Here is a 21,130-nt window from a genome sequence, read left to right as displayed (position 1 = left end):
CAACTGGGCGACTTTGAGTTTATCCCACAAGGGCGCCGTCGGCGTCGACTTTGTTGGGAATCCTCTACTTGATATAATCCGTCAACTTGTGTCTAAATTTATCATTTCCCGTCACACTTTGTTTTAATCTCAAACACCGACTTGTGACAGCTTTGTCGGCTCCCTACGGGCAGTTCTCGGAGTTTTCTAAAAGAGGTCTGGAGCTCAAATATGACTCTTTGTTCCGCAACGCCCAACTGAGAGTAGAAAGGTATCGTGTAAAGGTGCGTGTGGAGCCAGCTAGACAAAAGTGTACAGGCAAAAAGGGTCTTGATTCGGACAAACAAGGGAGGAAGAAAGGTGTGGAGGAAACGCCACCGATTTCACACATTACAAAAAACAGGAGCATGCCAAATACAAGGGAATAATGGCTAGCGTTTCTTTGGGGCGTGGACAGAAAAAGAGCCCTCGTAACACCAAGGGACATGGCGCCAGGGGGGGAGCAGTTGGCCAAAATTCGGCAACGTCTACCGCAAATACACCGGATGCTGAACCGGCGACAACAGCCATACCCCCGTCCTTTGGCCTTGAGAATCTCATTAGCAGTCTGAACATCTCCAATGACTCTGTCGTGCTCAATGATAAACTCATGTCTGAAATGGGCAAACTCTTCTTTTCTAGCCTCGTAAAGTTTAACGACATTTTGCAGACACACGCCAAGGGGAATGCTGCTGATTGCGTGACTACAGATGCTGCAACAACGGAGGATGCACCCATTGTGGATGGAGGCAAGAGCCCTAGAAAACCAAAAACACGCGGTCCCTCGCACAAAAAGACTTCTACTACCAAAGATGCCCCTAGTAATGCAAAAACAAGCAAGGCTAAAAAGGAGAAGGTGTCTGGAAAGGTTTCTACACCATCCAACAAGAAGCAGGGTAAAGAGAGCGCGAATTTGGGTGCTATAGACACATCCTACAATACCCCTGTGGACTTTGACAATGCACCAACTCCCAATGTTTTGCAGGAATCCGAGCTACTCTACATGGATACTCTCGCAGAGTCGAAACAGAGGTTGAATTTAAATATATACAGATTTGTCGACATGTGCATCAATCCTCGGGTTCCAACACAGGAGAGAGAGTCGCCCTTGGGTGCTGATTGCGACTATCCTGCAGATGGATATTCCGGAACAACCGTTGAGACTGCTGTCAGTACTAATGTGAACAACTCAGCAGTTGGAGAAATCGCTAAAATTACAACGACCCTAGAGGATGATGATGGCAACAAGGCAGACTTTAGCTTTTCATCACCTCTTGATACAAACGGGTTGTTCCTCAAGGCAGCCTTTAGCGGCGATGTTGAGGCTATGCGTAGGATGGGTAATGTATCCGTAGACTATGTTGATGACATTGGCAGAAACGCCATTCATTATGCTAGCGCATCAGGCTCTGTTGAATGCGTGCGCTACTTGCTAGAACGTGGTATTAACATTGACGAAGTTGACAAAAAGGGATGGAGCGCCCTGCATATTGCCGTTTCTAAGAATTATACAAACGTGGCAAAATTGCTCATAAGCTCTGGATGCAATATTTTCACAAAGCTCAAGCACAGATGTGCTCCTTCTAGGTTGATTGATGTTTACTCTCTTGCAATTCACTTTGCTGCAATAAAGGGTAATGTAGAGCTCACAAGGGTGCTTATTGAAAATGGAGCAACTTGTAACGATGTAGATTCATCAAATATGACACCTCTTCACTATGCTGCGTGTAGGGGTAACTCGGAGTATCTCCGCTTTTTAATTGAGCTTGGAGCGGATGTCACCATAAAGGATGTGAATGGAAGGACTCCATTTCACAGCGCAGCTCTATCAGGTTCGGTAGAGAATATGCGCATATTGATTGACAAATTTGGATTTATAAATGAACCAGACGTTTGGTCTTTAACGCCTCTGGCTCTTGCAAACCTTAGAGGACACACGGAGCTTTATTCGTTCCTTTCTAGCATTTCTGGAGAATCGGAAACGGCTGAAAATGCTGACTCTGAGATGACTCTTATGCTTTCTTCTACAATCGCTGCGGCTCTGCAGGAGCCAAATGTTGACCAAATCCACAGATGCGTTTGCAGAATTGGTGCTGATGTCTGCAAAACGATTTTTGATCTCACACTCCAAATTGAACGGAATGGAGGCGTTTTAACTTCAGATGGTAAGAGGAGACGTACCTCTGGAGGAATATTTTTTACGCTTCTAAAGGAGCTTTATTTGAATGGAATAATTAGCAAAGATGACTATAACTATATAAGAGCTGCTGAGAATGAAAAGAGGGCGGCAAAAGTTATTGAAAAGAGGAATAGACTCAAGAATACTCTCCAGACGGAGGTTAAATCGTCAAGGGACAAGGTCAAGAATTTTACTGGGAAAAATGGAACCAAGGACTTCAAGACCAAGGGTGGAAATAAAAGGGGTCATAAGCACGAGGTTACGAGTGCTACCCAATCTTAAGATGTTACTTCATTTATGTATACGTGAGATGGAGACGAAGGGGCTTCATGATGGTCCATGTTTCATTCTAGTGTTTTAAATGCTTGTCTGGTATGCTTCATCCATGGTAGTACTCCATTAGAGCAACCACTCAGTATCCCTAGAGTATCTCCATAGAGTCTCATATCTGTCTAACCCAAGGATCTCCTTTAGAACGTTTGTAGATCCACCAGCCAAATCCAGTAAGAGAGCCAGATATAACACCAACTCCAGTCAATACATAGGAGGTAGGTTTAACCCAAGGAGGAGAGTTTGGAGAAGAGACATGATGAGCAGCAGGAGTTTCACCTTCTTGAGGAGCAGTAAGAGCTTCAGTAGAGTCAGGTTGACTAGATTCAGCAGTAGCTCCATCAGGAACTCCTATTCCAGCTTTAACTCCACTAGCAACTTGTCCACCATCAGCAGTTTCAGCTTGGGCATTTTCACCTTGGGGAGATGAACCAGTATTAGAACCTATAGGAGAAAGAACATATTGTGCTAGTTTAAGAGATCCAGGAGTCATAGCTCCATCTTGAGGATTAGCATCAGCTTTGTTAGATGGGTCAGCAGTAAGTTTAGATTGAGTTTCTTGAAATTGAGTATTAGCAGCTTTAAGAACCTTGCCAACCAGGTGAAGAGTTGTGCCTAGTCCAGCTAGTCCATGACTGACAGTCTTACTAATCGCTTCCAATAGTTTTTCATCAGGAATAGATTTAGGTTTAAGGTCGACTTCGGAGCCTTTATAAACTTCAGCTTTACTATCACTATCAAGTTTAAGTTCCGGTTCTTGTTCTGGAGATGAGGGTTGAGTAGGTTTAGGACATGGTGAATAGCCGCAGTTTAGTTCCCTCACAAGTTGTTCGAAGTTTTCCTCCTTACAGCTTTTAATGTTATCTGGATCTTGGGATATTCCCGATACTTTCTCCCATTCTAGATTATCAGAACCTCTTTGCTTGTACCATCCTTTATATTGATCCTTTCCGGTAGGATTTATATATATCAGCTTGGGATCATTACCCGAACAGTAGAATGCGTAGACGCTGAGAGAACCAGGGATGGGAAAGCCATGTCCAGCTAGTTTTATTCTTTTTCTTTGAGAGTTAGTATTACCATTTGAGTAATACTTAATGCCAGAGAGCGTAGTTTGGAGATCGATGCGATGCTTGTAGTAAGGAATAGTATTAGCAACTTTATTCCCGGTAACAGAGACTTTCTTATCAGCAGTATGACTTCTGCAACAATATCTGTTCTGAGTTCCCTTATATTTATCATACGTTAGATCAATTACAACAGCACCATTATGCTGACAGTTAAGGTCATCTAGTTTCTGTTCAAGGGGATCAGGTGGGAGTGGTTCATTATTGCTTAGAGGAGGATCTCTAATATACTTATTCCAATCAGATCCCTTAGTTTCATGATAATCATACGTACCATTTTTATTCTCAATTTCTATGAATAAAGGATTATTCATGTTACCATCTCCGGACCAGTACCAGACAGAATAGGACTTTATAGGTTCACCATTTTTTGGTTTTATATCTGAAACTGTACTACCTCCGTATTGAACGCTCTTAACATGGAAAGCTTGTCCATTGCTTCCCTTCTTGGTATGCTTGAACCTATAAAAGCCAGAACCTTGAGGATACTCAACCTTAGTAAGACTAACTTCTCCAGATCCATCAGGGTATAAATAAGGTCCGTTCCCATCATCAGGCTTTTCCTTTATGTTTATGATAACTCCGGAAGAAGCGGTTAATGCAGCTACAGGTGGAAGTGATGGAACAACAGCTTGTTGGAGTTGTTGAGCTGGTATCTTTTGCTTAACCTCCTCTACAACTTTCGTTACTATCGGAGCTAGCTTCTCAGGAGTTATAGAAAGCGTTCTAGGATTTTTATTGAGACTATTTAGTGTCCTATGGTCCGGATGGATATATTGTTTCCCTTCGGCTAATACCTTTTGTTTTTCTGCTTCAATCTTCTTTTCCTCTTCTGCATCATCATCTGGTCCCATAGGAACAGAAAATCCTAATTTAGTATTCCGCTTTAGATCATCGAGTGTCTCTTTTGGGGATTCCCGTGGTTCTGGCTCCGGCCTAGTGGCTAATTTATCCTCAGGGATACTGTTGGGACTGCAGCCACTAGTAAGTAAAGTAGCTACTATCGTGAAATTATTTCTTAAATCTTCATTGATCTCAGTATTTGTACTTGGTATATTATATATGTGGTCCCAGCCATTCCTTGTGATGCGCTTGTACCATTTATACTCTCTGTATCCATCCTTAGCATACAAAATTTCCAGAAAAATAGGTTCACTCAAACATTTCTCTGCATAATAAACAGAAACGCTATAAGCATGCCTGATGGGAAACATAATACCACCCTGTTTAGCACCATCTTTTACTATGCTACCAATAGTGAATGGGAGTCCATCATCTGAAGCATGTTCATAAATGACAAAACCTGGAAATGCGTCTGATGATCGCCTACTAACCTTGACTTTCTCATATCTACATATTTTAGTACAACAGTATGTTTTGTTATTAGTCTTTTGTGATAAATCTATAGTAGTGGTCCTATTGCGTACACAGTTATGTTCAACTACTGCATCTTCTAGTTTAGCATCAGGTTGAAGTGGCCTCTCATGCCATTGCAAACCAACTCTGCCATGGTTAAAATAATATTTTGACTTACTATTGCTATCTATAACTTTTACAACGAGTGGTTTTCCTAGATGGTGTTTCCAATAAAATGTGGAAATCTCCTTGACTCCCTCTGGAGGAATATTTATGGGAATCTCTGTACCATTGTATTTAATTGAATGGACCTTTAATGGTTTGTTGCCTTGAGCAGTTTGCTTGAATTCATAGATATTATCCGTGAAGATTGTTCCTACTATGTTGACATCAAGACTACAGCGGTACTTTTTTCTGTTTATCTTTTTGAAGATATCCACCGAAACCGAACCAGCATACTTACAGCTTAGTTCCTCTAGTTTCTCCTTAAGTCTTTCAGGGTTACTTAGACTGTTATCTCTATCCCAAAATGTGTTACCATATATTCCATTAGATGGACTATTGTTGACGTAGTAGTCCTTGATCCCTTGTTTTTGGAGTTGAATCACATATGGCCTATTTTCATTGTCATAGTACACCAATACTCCTGTGATTCCATAAGCATTATAAGGGTCCTTAACAATATCACCATTGTATTTTACATTGAAGAGCGTGAATGGTTCATTATTCCTAAGTCTATGGATATGTTCATTATATCCCCCAGGTGTGTTAGCATGTTCTTCAGCAATGAAGTCACCATCTTTTTTACAGCTACATCCTGACTCGCTACATCTATTCTTTAGCTCAAGATAGAGTACATCCTTTCCCATCCTCCATGTTCAGAGAGTATGCTCCTTCAAAACTCTGAGATCCATGAGTAGTCTCAATGCACTACTGTCTAGACAAGCATGCATTCATCCTCCCTCACAAGACTAGCTCACTGTCAGAGAGACTATCCACAGAACAAGATGAACAACTATCAACACAGTCTTCAGTAGTACAGTATGGATCGTCTACTTTACGGTTGGTGACTCCTTCTGGACTCTTTTCCATCGCTACGTTAATCCTCTAAAATTCCAGTGGATGCATGAGAGTGGTATAGGCATTTCCAGCCTCCCCTTTCAAGCGCTACAGCTCCTCTCCCAACCACACATCCTTTCTCCATGGCTAACGTGTCCTCTAACTTCATGCTATGGGCACATAAACCTATGATCTCCCAGAGAAACGGCCCATTCCCCTCTGCGGGGATGTCCAGCGCCGTTTATGCATTAGTGGCCAATTTATAACCAAAAAACTCATTGTAACAGTAATTAAAACATATAGGTGGACTAAAAAGACCAGTAAGTGGGTACACACTGGACGGACATTTCCGTATTTGGCACCTTGCCTAGCGCCATCTAAGACGGCACCTTTTCTCCGTCCATCGTCTCAAAAACTTGCACAATGTTAGATAAGAACTTGATGGACGTAAAGAGTGGCCCAAAGACGCTGAATAGAGGAGTTACTGTCGGCCCTTGCAATCGCTCCCTCTGGCCAACTGTCACCACCCCAAGTGTCTACCCCGAACTCTTTTGGTCACTCCATGCTTTGCACTTTTTCAAGTACGATGGACTTGTTCCCTTTCTTCCTCTTGGTTGCAATTGTGGCAGCAGTAAGTGATTATGAGCGGAGATATGGCACGAACTTCTCCAAGTTGCCAAGCGACGAGCTTGTGGAGGAATCCCTCAAGACTTTGGGTTTTGGGAGCTGTCAAAGGGCCAAATACGACATGACCAAGATATACAATTCCATTCTTGGACACAATCCCGACCTTTTCCTCTTTATAGGCGATAACACCTACCCAGGTGGGTCTCCTGGGCAAATGTTCATCTTTTCAGATCTACTCTGCTGCACACCCGAATGTATAAAGGACGCATACGACAAAATGGCCAAGAATGAAAGCTATGTCAAGTTCACCAAGGAGGTCAAGAAGTTTGACGGGATCTACGACGACCACGATTATGGTAAGAATGATGTGTAGAATGCGAATACATGGACAAAGTAATGGATGAGCTGGCAGGAGGATCCTACGTAGTAGGTACGAATGCCAGGTCCAGATGACCCTAGGGAATCTGGAAGTCGTGCCGCCATCTCTAGATGGTGGTAGACGGGCGTTTGCTTGATGGCTTTAGCTAGAAGGACTGGTGACATTCAGGGAGCTTAAAGAAGAGAAGGATGATCAGTATGATGGCCTAGTAAGAGAGTACTAGACGACCGTAGGGAGTCTCTAGAGTGATTGATGGAAAAGGGAGTATATGGAGAGTGAACGTATAAAATGGAGGAGTTTGTGTCCTTACAGTTCTTGTTCTGTGGACACTTTTTCTGACTGTAAGCTAGTTGTGAGGGAGGATGAATGCATGGATGAGGAGTAGGTAAGGTACTGGTCTGCTCCCTTTGGTCGCATTGAGACTCTCATTAATCTCAGAGTTTTGAAAGACAATCTCTCTGAACATGGAGGATGAATGAGCATCTGGAAACTAAAAATAACTTGACACTTAGATCATAACCCAGAATGACTGCTCTACCTGCTGTTACTATTAACATAAAGGAAAGTCCTGATGGTTCAGCAGAAAAGGTTTATACTGTACCTCCTTATGGATCCACTGGCCAACAAGTTAAGCTGACTAGGGAAGAGAATCCCCCTGAATCCGGCTTCTTAAAGTTCATACATACTTCACCTGACGGGTCACCTTTTAAGGTTAGCGAAGTGAGGTATGGAGCTACTCCAGCTTCTGACTTAAACCCTAGTGATGGAATTAAACACCTTGCAGTATGGTACTGGGATAATGACCAGGGTTTAAAAACCCCCCTCCTAGTAGAAGTTAAGGTTAATGATACAAATTTTAGATACAGCTCAAACAAGGGAGGTGGCGATATCCAATGGAGTCCAGCTGGAACTACTCAACTCTCCGGTAAGGAACTTGAACAGAAACTGGATGGCCTTAACTGTTCACTTAACAATGCAGTTACCATAAATCTCACCTTTCAGAATTCTGAGGTACATAAAAATAATAACACGTACTGTTGCAGTACTCACAGTCATAATGGTATTAGCGGGAGGGTCTCTGTTACTATTAATAAGGTTTCCTGTAAGGGACTGCATCAAAGTGCCGACTGCTACAAACACACCGTTAATACTGGCGAATGGAGGGTAGCAGCTATAAAGTATGATCCTACTGGTGAGAAAACTAGGAATAGAATAACTTTGAATGGACACAAATCTCCTCCAAGCGTAACAACCGTATACGCATTCTACAAAAACAATAATCCAAAACTGATATACGTTGAAGGAAATGAGGAAAACAAGTGGTTTAAAAGTCCTACTGGTATTAACAATAAAGACGAACAGTGGACAAAAGTCTCGACCAACATCAAAGGAATAACACCTGATAGTGCTAGTGGAACCTGCACAAACTGGACTCAGCTTAAAAATGCACTGACAGAGGCTAAATGTGGAATCTATCAAGAATGCAATAAGAAATCAAATACAGTAGTATCTTTTGAAACTCCTCCGCCTCCACCTCAAAAACCAGGTGCTTCTGCTGGTGCTGGACATCAAGGACCTGATGGTGATGCTGGAGGCTCTGGTATAGGAGAACTACTTAGAAGCATAATTGGAGGGCTAACTTCTGGAGCTATTTGGGCCATTAGTAATAAAAAAGTACTAGAAACTATAACAAAAGTTGGAGAGACAAGCTATGATTTAGCTAATACAACAGGTATAGATACTCTAAAGGCAGCTCTTGAGATAACTGAAAAGGCTCTTGAAGCCCATCCTCCTGAAAAACCTGCTGAATCTCCTACTCCTACTTCTGCACGTTCTACTGGTGGACTTCTTGAAGCTCCTATTGCTATAGCTGGATACTTTTTTGCTACCTCTGCAGGATCCGGATTAACTGGTTTCTTGGGATATAAGGGTTATAAGTTATACCAAAACTATAAAGGAGATCCCTGGGTTAGACAGATTTAATGGGCGTCTATGGACTCTCTAGTAGGGATACTAGGGACTCTATACTGACTAGTTTGGTCCTAGCATTGTCACACTCGCATACCAAAGAGGATGAAGACATCTGAAAGACAGCCACTCAGTGAATGTTGGCTCCAAAATGAAGGAGACTACCCCTATTAATCTGCATAATATTCTTTTGGATTAACTCTCACTTCTCTGTTTTCCAGTTTCTCTCTGGATAAAGCCTATGGTCTCAGTTCCTCACTCTTCTGGGCTCTCATCGCACCTACTTTACTCCATGATTGCATTCTACAACTCACGTTACACTCACAACACGCACATGCAGGTATAAATGACGGTGACGGTACATACGTTCACAAGGAGATATCTCGGCAATACCTCTTGGATTTCTTCGGCAAACCAAAGGATCATTACAGGAGAAAGAGAACTGGTGCCTATTTTTCCATATCGTACATTAACCCAAAAGACCCTGAGGATCACGTGAAAATCATAGTCCTAGATACTCGCTATAATAGGGAGTGCTTCTACAACTGTATCTGTAAAGCATGCAAACTCACCTTTATCAAGTCAAGATCAATCTTCCTCAAAAGGCTCTTTAACGCTTTCTTGGGGTATGTCTTGTTCGTGTATATAGGAAAATGTAGGATCGGATGTAATCACCCTGGCGACGTTTTGGGAGAGGAACAGTGGGAATGGCTTCAGGGTCAACTCTATGAATCCGACGCCAAAGCACATGTCATTGTCTCCTCCTTCCAGGTATTTACCACCTTTCCAGTTAGTGAGAGTTGGGGACTGCTTCCATCCGCCAAAAAGAGACTCCTTGACCTGATCAAGGAGACCAAACCAAAGAAGCCTCTCATTATTTCTGGAGATGTACATTATGGAGAAATTATTCAAAATAAGGTGAGTATAATGCTGTCTTGAGCGTAGCGAAATGTCCCGAAGGATGAGGGACTAGAGCGACCGTAATGCGTAGCATGAAGGAGTATGAGCGAATGCAATGAGCTTTGCGACTATATGCCCGTAGAAAAGCGGAGGAATGGCGAGTATACACAGTATAGGAGCTATTACAAGCTGTAAAACAGCGAGTTAAGATGCTGAATGAATGGAGTCTGCCCAAACACAAGGCTTGAGATATTCTGGCATCATGGCTAACTCCTCCATCTACCAATGAATACACAAGCTCCCATACTGAAGTACAGTCGCCATTAGTCCCTAGTCTCTGACGTCGGTAGGTCATTCATCCTTCCGTTGCACTCCAGTAATGACCTTAATCCTACTAGACGGAAGAGCTCCTGTTAGTCGCTCAGGCTCACTCTGTTCGCCATTGCTCACTACTCCATATTTCGCATCCCATAAAAACATTCAGGGAATGGTTGAAATCACGTCGAGCAGTTTGACTCACTCTCTTTGTCACCATTCAATGAATAGACACAAGACGATCCGTTTCATGTTATCATTCTACAAGACGGACATTTACCTCTTCAACAACTACGGAATCATCGAGTTCGACTATGACCCATCCACAAGTTTGTTTTGTGCCCTTTGTCTATCCTCATTCCCCATCTCTCTACATGCACATTTAGGTCAAATCAAGTGGGACGGTGGAATTTACAGCGAGTCTGGAGAGCGTGTTCTGGGCTACGTCAGCCCCTTTGACGAGGACTTGTACCAGTACGTGAATGATCGGGACTCGTTTTTCATGGACTACAAGATCATAAAGTGCAAGAGCATCCCAGAAATCCTCCGCATCCTCTTTACCATTTTTACCTCTCTTGCCCCTCCAATCGCATTAGTGTACGCCATCTTTGTATCTTTGAGGTCAAGGAAGCAAAAGGTGGAATAGGCGCGCGCTCTGGAGCTCCACTCGGACTCTCGTGGGTGCCGCCCTCCTGTCAAGTTTTTAGTTTATAAAAGACACGAATTTGTGTATGTTACGACATTATTTGTGCATTGCATGTGGAATTTGCTCCGGATTCCCCAAGAGTGAAGGAAAATGGCCGAGGGCGTCGAGAATAGGACACTTGCCGAATTAAAGGCACTTTTGGCCAAACACAAGCTTCCTACCACCGGAAAACGGGTTCGTTTGATGAATGAATGTGTGTAGTAACGGCGAACAGAGTGAGCCAGGCAAGTATACGCAGTATAGGAACTCTTCCGTATAGTAGGATTATCACTGTGCAGTACGACTGTAAGGAGTACTAGACGACCGTAGGGAGTCCATAGAAGAAGGATAGACTAGGGAGTAAATCACTATGGAATGAGTGTAACGAGTGGAATAGTCATGGAGACTCTATGAGCGAAGCGAATAGAGGAGCCTTGCGAGTATACTGTACTACTGAAGACTGTGTTGACACCTACTCATCTTGTTCTGTGGATACTCTCTCAGACGGTGAGCTAGTTGTGAGGGATGATGAATGACTAGACAGTAGTGCATTGAGACTACTAATGAATCTCAGAATTTTGAAAGAGCATACTCTATCTGAACATGGAGGATGAGTGAGTATCTGAGAACTAACAACCTTACTCTTAGGTAGCAACCCAGAATGACTGCTCCTTCAGACGGTATCACTATTGATATACAGAATAAGCCGGATAGTGAACTAAAAACTTACACATATGGCCCTAATGGCAACAAAGATGTCCAGCTAGTGAGAACTGAAGATCCTCCAAACTCTGGCTTTTATAGGTTCAAGCATACTTCGGCTACTGGAAAACCTTTTACTGTTGATAAGGTTCAGTATGGAGAAAATGGTCAGACTGTTGATGCAGGTGTAAACAACACTGAAATTAGGCATCTATCAGTTTGGTACTGGAAAGAAGATGGTTACCTGAGAAAGCCTCTTCTTATAGAAGTATGGAAAGAAAGTAGAGACTATATCTATAGGTATAACAAGGGAGGTGGTGGATTTGGTTGGAATGAACTTTCTGGAAATCCTCGAGCAAGACCCCTTCAAGATAATGATCTGGAGGCAAAACTTGATCACCTTAACTGTAATCTCAACCAGGCAGTTACAATTACTCTGACTTTTGAGCATTCTAGCCATCTTTCTTATGGTGCATCAAAAGGTAAGAACAACTACTGCTGCGACTACCATAATCCTGGGGGTGATGGTCGAGGAAATATCTCTGTTACCAAGGGGATCGTTCCAGTTGCACCTAGAGTTGAATACTACGAACACTCCATTTCTGACGGCGGATTGAAACTTGCAAAGATTAAGTATCATATTACCAATGGTGATGGACGATGGAGGCGTATAAAGTCTGATAATCTTGGTCTTCCTATACAAGGCTATGTTAGTATCTACGTGTTTTATTGTAGCAACAATCCAGAGCTCATTTACGTTGATGGAAATGGAATTAACGGAACAAATAGATGGTACCATAAGCCCACTGATAGTAGTAGTATTAGTGGAGATGAACAGTGGACAGAAGTAAATGACCTCAGTGGTATAACACCAGAAAACATTACAGACTGTACCAACTTTAACAAACTTAAAAATGTACTGAGTTGTGCAAAAAATGCAACATGTACTCATTCTCCTCAACCCTCACCTCAAGCTGCTAGTTCTGTTACTAGTCTATCTACTGCTACTCCTTCTAGTGGTGGTCCTACTCAACAAGATCTTAATGGACCTGGTAATAATGCTGCTGGTCAAGATGGTAGTGAAGTAGTTCCTATTGTGGGAAGCATACTTGGTACATTACTCGGAGGAACACTTTATGGAGCTAGTGAACTTGTTAACGATGCAAAAACATGGGGAAACTTGATAGAGCTTGTGGTAAAAGGATCAGGTATAGCTGGTATAGAGGCTATAAATGCAGATCTTGAAGCTATACCAAAGTCTGCTGACTCTAAATCTGTCTCTGATCCTCCTCAAGGCCTTATAGATGCTGGTAAAGCTGGTGCTTCTAGTCCACCTGGTAGTAAAGTTGGTGGACCTGAAGAATCTCCTATTGAAACTACTACTCCTGCTTCTCAACCTGTTATTGCTGAACCTACTACTACACCTGCTGCTCTTTCTGGACTACCTCTCTTGCTCCTACTCATTCTGCTAAACCATCTGAATCTCTTACTCAAGATTCTCCTCCAAGCCCTTCTAATTCTACTCAAGATGAATCAGATTCTACTACTACTGTTCCATCTCCTGAAGAACCTACTTCTAATGATGACAACTCTTCTAAATGGATTAAGGCTGGAATTGCCGCTGTTGGTGACCCTACTAATACTGTAGTTACTGTCTTGACCGGCGTTGGTGTTGTATCTGGTTCTCTTACTGGATTTGGCTGGTGGGTGTTTAAACGTACTAAAGGAGATCCATGGGTTAGACAGATTTAGGAGTCTATGGATGGATAATTGGATGATAGTATGAAGAGAACAGAAATTGCAATCGGAGCTGGTTTAGGATTCGGTGATAGAATTCTTTCTCCCGACTAAAAAACTTTGTGCCACTTATAGCTTCTCCTTTTCAACCCACTATGATGATCATTATAGACTTTTCAATGGATAAATCTCCGGTCATACTCGTGCATTCAACCCGTCCAGCTCCAGCGATAATCCATGACTTTGCTTGCTACATCATATCTTACATCTTAACACAAACATTTAGGCTGAACTTGTGGAAAGATACTTGGAATTTGTCAAAGAGTCTGGAGAGGCCGCAGAGGGACCTTCCGATGCTCCAGAGGAGCCTCTAAAGGCCGAAGCTACGACCCTAGAAGAAGGTGAAGTCCCAAGTGATGTTACAAATTTGACTTTTGAAGAAAGAATGAAAATTAGAGCCGCTAGATTTAACATGGAGCCATCGGAAAAGGAAAAGGCTGAAATGAGAAAGCAAAGGTTCGGTCTTGAAACTAAAAGCGAAAATAAAAAGAGAAGACGTGAAGAACGTCTCAAAAAGAAAATGACACTTGTAGTTGACGATGAAGAACTTGAAAGAAGAAAGAAGCGCCTAGAAAGGTTTGGAGCTGCTCAAGCGTAAAATTGCCACACTGCTGTGATGAACGCTTTACCTATTGATATCTCATGATATTATTTGTACTGTCTGAGCTACTGTGAGCATAAATGCGCGAGTTTCTCTTCTTTCACACAAAATTGGCGCTACTGCGATTTGAATGTTTAGTCATGGATTTGTCAAGCCGATATTCTAATTTGTATGGTGGAAGTCTAAGAGTTTACAAAACTCTGATGAATTAAAAACTGTCGAGTTCTATGGACTCTTATTTTTAACTATTTCTTGGAATTTGCTATCAAATCCACTAAAGTAATCCCATTCCATTATCTTCCTTCCAGAGTGATTTAGTTCTATCATGTACCTCGGTGGCAAGGTAACTTAGTCTCTTGCTCTTCCTCCCTATGCTCTTCACCGGCAGGTGCGGAAAAGTCCTTCATTGAGTGTAGCCTATGTTCGAAGTATCTCTTGTCCACATTCTTCCATGCTCCAGCATCCTTTTCAAAACAAAAGGTCTCATCTCCGGCACCTCTGGTATAGACACTGAGAAGAGAGGGGTACCCTTCCCTGGAGAACAAGTAGGCACCTTTCAGAGTTTAAATATCTACCTATCCAGTTACTAAGCTGAGCCATCCGTCACCACTATTGTGCACCTTTGCATGTGAACAAAATATAAACAAACTATACCTACAATATAACGTACCATTAAATCGTATTTAAATCATTGCCAAGTTTAGGCATGTGTTTAACAAGAGATGAGAATCTCACAAAACAAACTGCATTAAATTTCATGAGCCTTAAAATTACCTGAACTACATTTTGAGTAATTTTAAATGTTCCCATGAATGGGAACCATCCTACCTTTTAATTACCGATCTTTGTTGCAAAGTTTTAATGTCAATAACTTCTACTCTTTGGCTTATCTACATGCTACCGGAAAACTTTATTTAGTACCAGCGCTTAATCTTTCCTTCATCTTATCTATACGATAAGAATACGCTTGTAGTGCTTCATACCACTGACCCTTCTTGTTTATAGTATGGTAACGCACTTTGAGCTTTCCCTCTGCATTAATTCTTATAACATGCAAAAGAGTAGGTTTATCAATTGGGTGTACCCTTACAGAAAGGATCCTCTCTTTCTTCTCATTATAATCCTTGTCTTTTATTTTATAAATTAATGTATCTCCAAATTTTATCTCATTAGCATTGTATCCGTACTTTACCGCAATAAAACGTGTAGGTATGCCATTAAATGTGGAATCTACAGATTTCCAGTTTTGACCCTCTTTCTTGGAAATGTCAATGGAAAATGGATGAGTAGATTCAGAATCTAGAGCTGTGCCATCAGGGAGCTCTCCATACTTTGCGCCAGAAGATACCCATTTGCCACTAGCCATTTTTTCCATTGTCACGCTTACTGGATTCTCAAAAGCATTAAGACCAATTGTTCGTGTCTTTGCCGGCTCATCCCCTTTATAATGCACAAGGCAAAGCAAACTTCCAGCAATATCAAAGACCTTCCTTTTCCCATCTATGATCTCACCTAGTGCCGTTGATCTTGGGAATACTTGTTTTATAACCACATTTCCGACGGAACAATCTACAAAGACAAATTTAGAGTTGTCAGGATTAGATATATCAACATTGTATACACCAGTTAATGTGGAAGGGTCAACAGAGTCATGCTCAACCTTTACTGCTTCTTCTCCACTCTTGGTACATCTTCCGTCTGTTGAGCTCTTCCAAAACTTAAATCCACTTTTTGGAGCAAAAGTCTTGTGAACGGGTCCATTTTCTTCTGTATTACCAGAATCTACTCTGGATCCATCCGGCCTGGCAATATCCAGGAGGTCAGCATCAGATGTTTGCTCCTGAACATCTCTAAGGCTATCTGCAATATCATGGAAGCCCGATGGATCTCCAACCACTCCATTCAGCTTCCTGTTGAAGTCGTCCAATTCTATCTTCTTCCATTTTCCACCAACCTTCTCAAAGCGTTTAATAGTCAAACCTCCATTAATGACCCACAGTGCCATAAATGATGCATGGCCTCTGGAGTAGAGATTAACGGCTACACATTTTCCATCCGTGCCCTTGGCTTCCTTCCATAGTTCCACGCCCTTTTCCGAAACTGAGCTTATGGCAAATCCCTCTTTCACAATGTATTGTCTGTGTGTGATTCCAGAGTACGTTTGTTTTGTAAAATCGGTATGGGCGCCATCTGGGCTGGACAAATCAAAGGAAAATAAAGAGATAGTGCAAACAGATTCCTTTATAGCCACTATACAGACCAAATAAAACACGGGTAAAGGATTCATTATATGGAAATGGGAGGAAATGTGTACGGGGATTAAAGAGAAGTAGCACCTTGGTGACTTTGCCAGGTGGTGTGCTCCGAGATTCCACCAATTTCTTCTTCTCTGGTGCACGGAATAAGACCTTCCTTGGTCCGTTCCTTCGGGGAAAGTGCGGTGGTACTCTGGCAAAAAGGGTGCCGCCATGCACTATCGGAATTACCGAGGAAAAAGAACACCCTGAGGAGGAATAGAGTCACTAGATTCCATTCCTTCATGTTCATACATCCCGTACAATGACTGGACAAATCCTCCACTTCTACTGTTAATATTTATGATGTGACTTTAAAAGGAAGAAGTGGATTTTGGTCTATTCCTGGCTCTTCCTTCTGGATCCGAAGAAGGTGCCACACAAGTGAACGGTTCTGGAGTAGGACTCCTAGAGATTCTCAACGTTCCATTTACTCTGCAGTTGATGTGTCGTCTCCAAAATATTCCTTTACCCATAAATCACTCATTCGGCCTATTCAAGGAGCAGAAACTGTATAAGGGCAAAGAGGAAGAAGGAGGAAAGAGAAATTACAATTGCAATGTGTAGACCTCATTGGAATTATTTTTGTATAATTAAAAGTTCTAGTGAAAATGACCTTGAGATGTGCTGAATAATCGCCATAGTCTCTCCTGTAGCATCCCCTGGTCATAGAATTTTCACTCTCAAGATATGAGAGCACTGGGTTACCTTCACAATAAAGACAGAGTATGTGTATATTAGGCACTGTAAATAGAAGTGATATGAATTCTACTTCATGCCTTGGTCCAGTAGAATTAGTGTACTTTATACCTGCTATGTGAAATCCTCCGGCGATCAAAGAGTCTGGTAGCAAGGAATCTTTGGAGACCCAACTTTTAGTTGTTGAGAAGTAATTGTGACCTCATCTCTGCTAGCACTATGACTGTTACAATTTTCCCGTCTAGTAGATGCTAAGTGGCTTATCAGAATCACGACCAAAACTCCTCCAATTACCTTGTCCTCCATTAGATCCGTAGTAAGAATAGTGTTTTATACCGTTTACATCCTTAATTTCAAGTAGGATGGGTGTGTTGTCATTTCCTGTCCAGTAATATACCTCCACGTATTCTATGGGATTTTTTGTCTGGTATAGAATGTCCATAACCTAGACTAGTTTTAAGAGTGAATATTCCTCCGCCATTATATGTATAAGTGTATTTGGTAAAACCTCTTTTGGGCTTATTGGTCACCTTTTCAGCCCTTATGCCTGGTCCATTATTGTTATATAGGCAGTTCCATATATCACTTTTCTCTGTCCTTTTGGTAAAGTCTAGTGTTTTGATCTGGTCTATACATCCGTTCATCATCCATCCTCAGACATAATGTGCATGGATAGTAACGTAAAGGAACCTGTTACGCGTTACTCTATTCCTCTATGGTTGCTCTATAAATCTACAAGAAGTCTTCATTACGGAGCTTTAACAAGGTCATCTTCCCTATAGATAGACGAAGAAATGGTCTACCGTAAAAGGTGTAAGTAAATCATGAAATCACCCAGTTTAACCGGGTATACCAGAGTGTTTAAGCAGAAAATAAGTCCATTCTCTGGTCCAATTCGGTCACAAGTTTAATGTGCAGTCCACGTAAAATGATGTCGTAAGTCGGGATAATTATCACCACTAATCTCCATTATTTTCTCAGCCAGAGGAAAATTCTCTCCAAACTCACCACATTTCCACTCATAATCTTCAGTCAGTTTCATTAATGGAGTAGACTCTTTATAGGATCTCTGAAATGAGGAATTAGGCAGGAAGTGTCTTACACATTTTAGGCGTTAGCCAGGATGGCTAGTAAAAGCCACTAATACAGTTTTATGAGGATGAAGAATAAAGGATAGGATAATTAGGTTGTATAATGGTAGTAAGGAAGAGGGAAGCTTTGGAATCTGGACACAGTATGAATGAGTTGAGCTTCTGATGGAGGAAGGCTCTGCTAGTTCTGCAGGTACTAATGACTCTGGTGGAGGATCTGGATCTTTCAGTAGAAGTGTTAATCAATCTTCATCTCAACAAGGCGCTAGGCTGGTACTCCTACATCTACCACCTCTGTACACATTAAGCTTGATATAGGAAACACTGTCAACTACATCTGTATATATACCGATGGAATATCATCCAACAAGACAGACAGCATTGTGACAATTGTTCAGGATAAAAGTCTCGTGCCTTCAGATCTAAGTACAGATTACAAATGTTACATTCACACTCCAAACAAGAAGCTTATATTGGATATTACTCTCCAGAGTGCTACTCCTACAACACTTTAGCATACTAGTAAGCTTGCTGGAAAGATTGACCATGTACATGCCTACTTTCTGTTCTATTAAGCCAATGATTCGTGCATGTTATGCCTAGTGGACCTAAAACCCTAAAGTTTTACTCACACTCATCCATACTAGTCCTATAGAATAAGCACGTGATGAGCATCCTGTCTACTTGATTTTCTATTTTCCCAAGTATTGCCAAGCCATTTCCACTATGGTAAGAATGCAGTTGACTTATTAGAGATATTTAATGGGTTTATTCCTCAAAACTATCATAGAATGCTATCTCTGGGAATCTCATTAAAAACACACCCAGAAGCTTATCTAGGTGAAGGAAGATGTTAGAATGAATCTTAGCGGTTCTCTCTCATGGATGTGTGTATGAATGCTCATTAAACTCCATGGAAGAACCAACAAAGTTTCCTAAATGTGTTGTATCACACCAATATTGCGGCTTGTTGTCCTTTCAAATTTGACCTGCCGGGACTACTCGTTTTTGTCCTCATTATTGCGTTATTCGGGACACTTTATAGAGGAAATTACAGTCTAGAAAGAAAATAATAGACCAAAACACTTCCTCATCACCCCATCCACTAGGAAGAGTAACACATCTATCCTCCCGTTTTAGTTATAGCTGTTTGAGGATGAGATTCCTTTCTGTCTTCTCCGGATCCTTCCTTGGCTAGAGACTATAAAAGTACAGTGGACGGAGTAGTCTATCATTCATTCTTCTCTACTGGATTGTTCTTCAGCAAGGTAGTAGATGGTGGAGTCACTCTCTGGGAAGCTGAAGGAGAGGAAAGATGCGATGTACTATTCACAAGGTCTGTGGGTGACTCAATTACACTTACTCTATTAGTCTTACCATCTGGCGGTGGACTCGGACTAAAGTACTACATGAATAAGTATGATGGAAAGTGGGCTTCTTTAAACAACGGCTTTGATCTCACTGCGTATGAAGTACTCCAAAGAGCATCAAATGTTGTAAATGATGAACCTGCAAACTCTTCCCTTTCCAAAGTGGACTCTACTCTCTTTAATGTAGAGGAAACTGAGGAAGATGGCGTCAAGGTTCTTAAACTGACTGTAAAGAATGGTTCTACTGTCAAGGAGCTAAAGTATGATGGTAAGGAGATATGGTCCAGTGGTATATTTGGTTCTCCTTGCTCCTCGGCTGTCATATATATGAATGGAGACAGGCCCACTCTTGCAGTACTTGTTACCAGGGATAATAAGAATAATAAACAGGGGACAGTCTATAGATACCATAATGGTAAAAAATGGAAGAAGGGTAGAGAAGGTACCCACAAGAGTAAGCTTGAGAATCTTAGAGCAGTTCCACCTCAACCAACTGGACCTAAGGAAGAGGATGCTAAGACTCCCACCACTAATAAACCTGATACTGAGGACTCCCCAGTTGTCCAACAGAATCTTTATACACCTACTCAATCACCTCCTAGTGGACAAACCGCTAACTCTGATCAAAAGACTACTGAATCTGCCAAAAGGGGACAAGGAGTTAAGGTTAAACCCGTAGAGTCTCCCGTTCCTACACCTAAGGAGGAAGTCTCTCCACAAGATAATGGAACCAGTAAACCTGTTACTGATGAATCTCAAGTTACTACTACTCCCATTACTTTAGACCTTACCAAACCTGATGAGACAAAGTTAGATGTGCATACAGAAACAAAATCAGAGGTAACTGTTAAGGCATATACTCCTCAGGAAGCTTCTTCCTCATCTGTTAAATTCTCTAGAGAGAATCCCACTACTCCACTTCAACCTACTGTAGTTCCTGCTGGCCAGTCTACTGCTGAGGAATCTCCAAAGCCAACAGCACCCGTTACTCTGGATCTTGCTAACCCCGACAAATCAAAGGTAGAGATTAGGGAAGATTTAACTGGTGGAGTGAGTTACAGGGGATTCGTGCCAAAGAATATTTTCCATATATCCTCAGTGACTTATGGTGATAAAGAGTTATGGACTGCTTCTGAGGGGGAAGAGTTTACTTTCGCTGGTTCTTCCACAAAGGAAAACTATACTCTCATATCCATAGTTATTAATGGTAGTGACTATGGACTAGATTTAAAGTATTTTGAGCTGGTTGATGGTGAGTGGAAGAACATTAATGAGGGCGATTTCTTCAACAAGCTCGAGGAATTGAGTAAACAGGAATTATCTCCTACCGAAGAGCCTACTTCTCCATCTCAATAATGACTCCTTGTGACTACTCCTCAAGGATATTCTGAATACACAATGCAGCACAATGATTCAATATTTTGTTCACGCTCCATTGGAGTGTGTATTTAATTAATGTAGTCTCTTACATGCATAGGCAAAATGATGGGTGATTAGCATTCTTCCGGGAACATTTTTAGGAACAAGCATGTACCATAAACTAACCATATCAAAGTGCGTGCACAGAAGTAAAACAAATTAAAACTGCAGGGGCGTGAAAATACTGCATTTATAGTGGCTTTAAATTGAAAAA

General features: G+C 41.7%; 6 protein-coding genes and 1 pseudogene across 6 annotated transcripts; 5 read left to right on the top strand and 2 right to left on the bottom strand.

The window, feature by feature from the left end:
- Nucleotides 1-406: 406 nt before the first annotated feature.
- BEWA_049880 lies at nt 407-2,479 on the top strand (annotated as a pseudogene).
- Nucleotides 2,480-2,639: 160 nt separating this feature from the next.
- On the bottom strand, nt 2,640-5,879 carry BEWA_049870 (hypothetical protein; the record flags this gene model as incomplete). The annotated part of the gene is made up of 1 exon (XM_004831915.1): nt 2,640-5,879. One exon carries the CDS (start codon nt 5,877-5,879, stop codon nt 2,640-2,642), a length of 3,240 nt encoding a protein of 1,079 aa, XP_004831972.1.
- A 776-nt stretch (nt 5,880-6,655) lies between these two features.
- BEWA_049860 (signal peptide containing protein) lies at nt 6,656-7,069 on the top strand (the record flags this gene model as incomplete). The annotated part of the gene is made up of 2 exons (XM_004831914.1): nt 6,656-6,893; nt 6,927-7,069. The coding sequence occupies 2 exons, from the start codon at nt 6,656-6,658 to the stop codon at nt 7,067-7,069; spliced, it is 381 nt and encodes a 126-aa protein (XP_004831971.1).
- Nucleotides 7,070-7,600: 531 nt separating this feature from the next.
- Nucleotides 7,601-10,904, top strand: BEWA_049850 (hypothetical protein; the record flags this gene model as incomplete). Its single annotated transcript, XM_004831913.1, has 5 exons — nt 7,601-9,005; nt 9,384-9,669; nt 9,703-9,961; nt 10,428-10,587; nt 10,645-10,904. The coding sequence occupies 5 exons, from the start codon at nt 7,601-7,603 to the stop codon at nt 10,902-10,904; spliced, it is 2,370 nt and encodes a 789-aa protein (XP_004831970.1).
- A 150-nt stretch (nt 10,905-11,054) lies between these two features.
- On the top strand, nt 11,055-14,040 carry BEWA_049840 (hypothetical protein; the record flags this gene model as incomplete). Its single annotated transcript, XM_004831912.1, has 2 exons — nt 11,055-11,138; nt 13,669-14,040. The coding sequence occupies 2 exons, from the start codon at nt 11,055-11,057 to the stop codon at nt 14,038-14,040; spliced, it is 456 nt and encodes a 151-aa protein (XP_004831969.1).
- Nucleotides 14,041-14,953: 913 nt separating this feature from the next.
- On the bottom strand, nt 14,954-16,330 carry BEWA_049830 (hypothetical protein; the record flags this gene model as incomplete). The annotated part of the gene is made up of 1 exon (XM_004831911.1): nt 14,954-16,330. One exon carries the CDS (start codon nt 16,328-16,330, stop codon nt 14,954-14,956), a length of 1,377 nt encoding a protein of 458 aa, XP_004831968.1.
- Nucleotides 16,331-19,536: 3,206 nt separating this feature from the next.
- BEWA_049820 (hypothetical protein) lies at nt 19,537-20,853 on the top strand (the record flags this gene model as incomplete). Its single annotated transcript, XM_004831910.1, has 1 exon — nt 19,537-20,853. The coding sequence occupies one exon, from the start codon at nt 19,537-19,539 to the stop codon at nt 20,851-20,853; it is 1,317 nt and encodes a 438-aa protein (XP_004831967.1).
- Between the last annotated feature and the right edge of the window lie 277 nt (nt 20,854-21,130).

This window comes from Theileria equi (assembly GCF_000342415.1).
Source record: "Theileria equi strain WA chromosome 4 map unlocalized gcontig_1105316255041, whole genome shotgun sequence".
NCBI lineage: Eukaryota > Apicomplexa > Aconoidasida > Piroplasmida > Theileriidae > Theileria > Theileria equi.
Note: the sequence above shows the minus strand (reverse complement) of the source record. Positions and strands in the feature narration are given on the sequence as shown.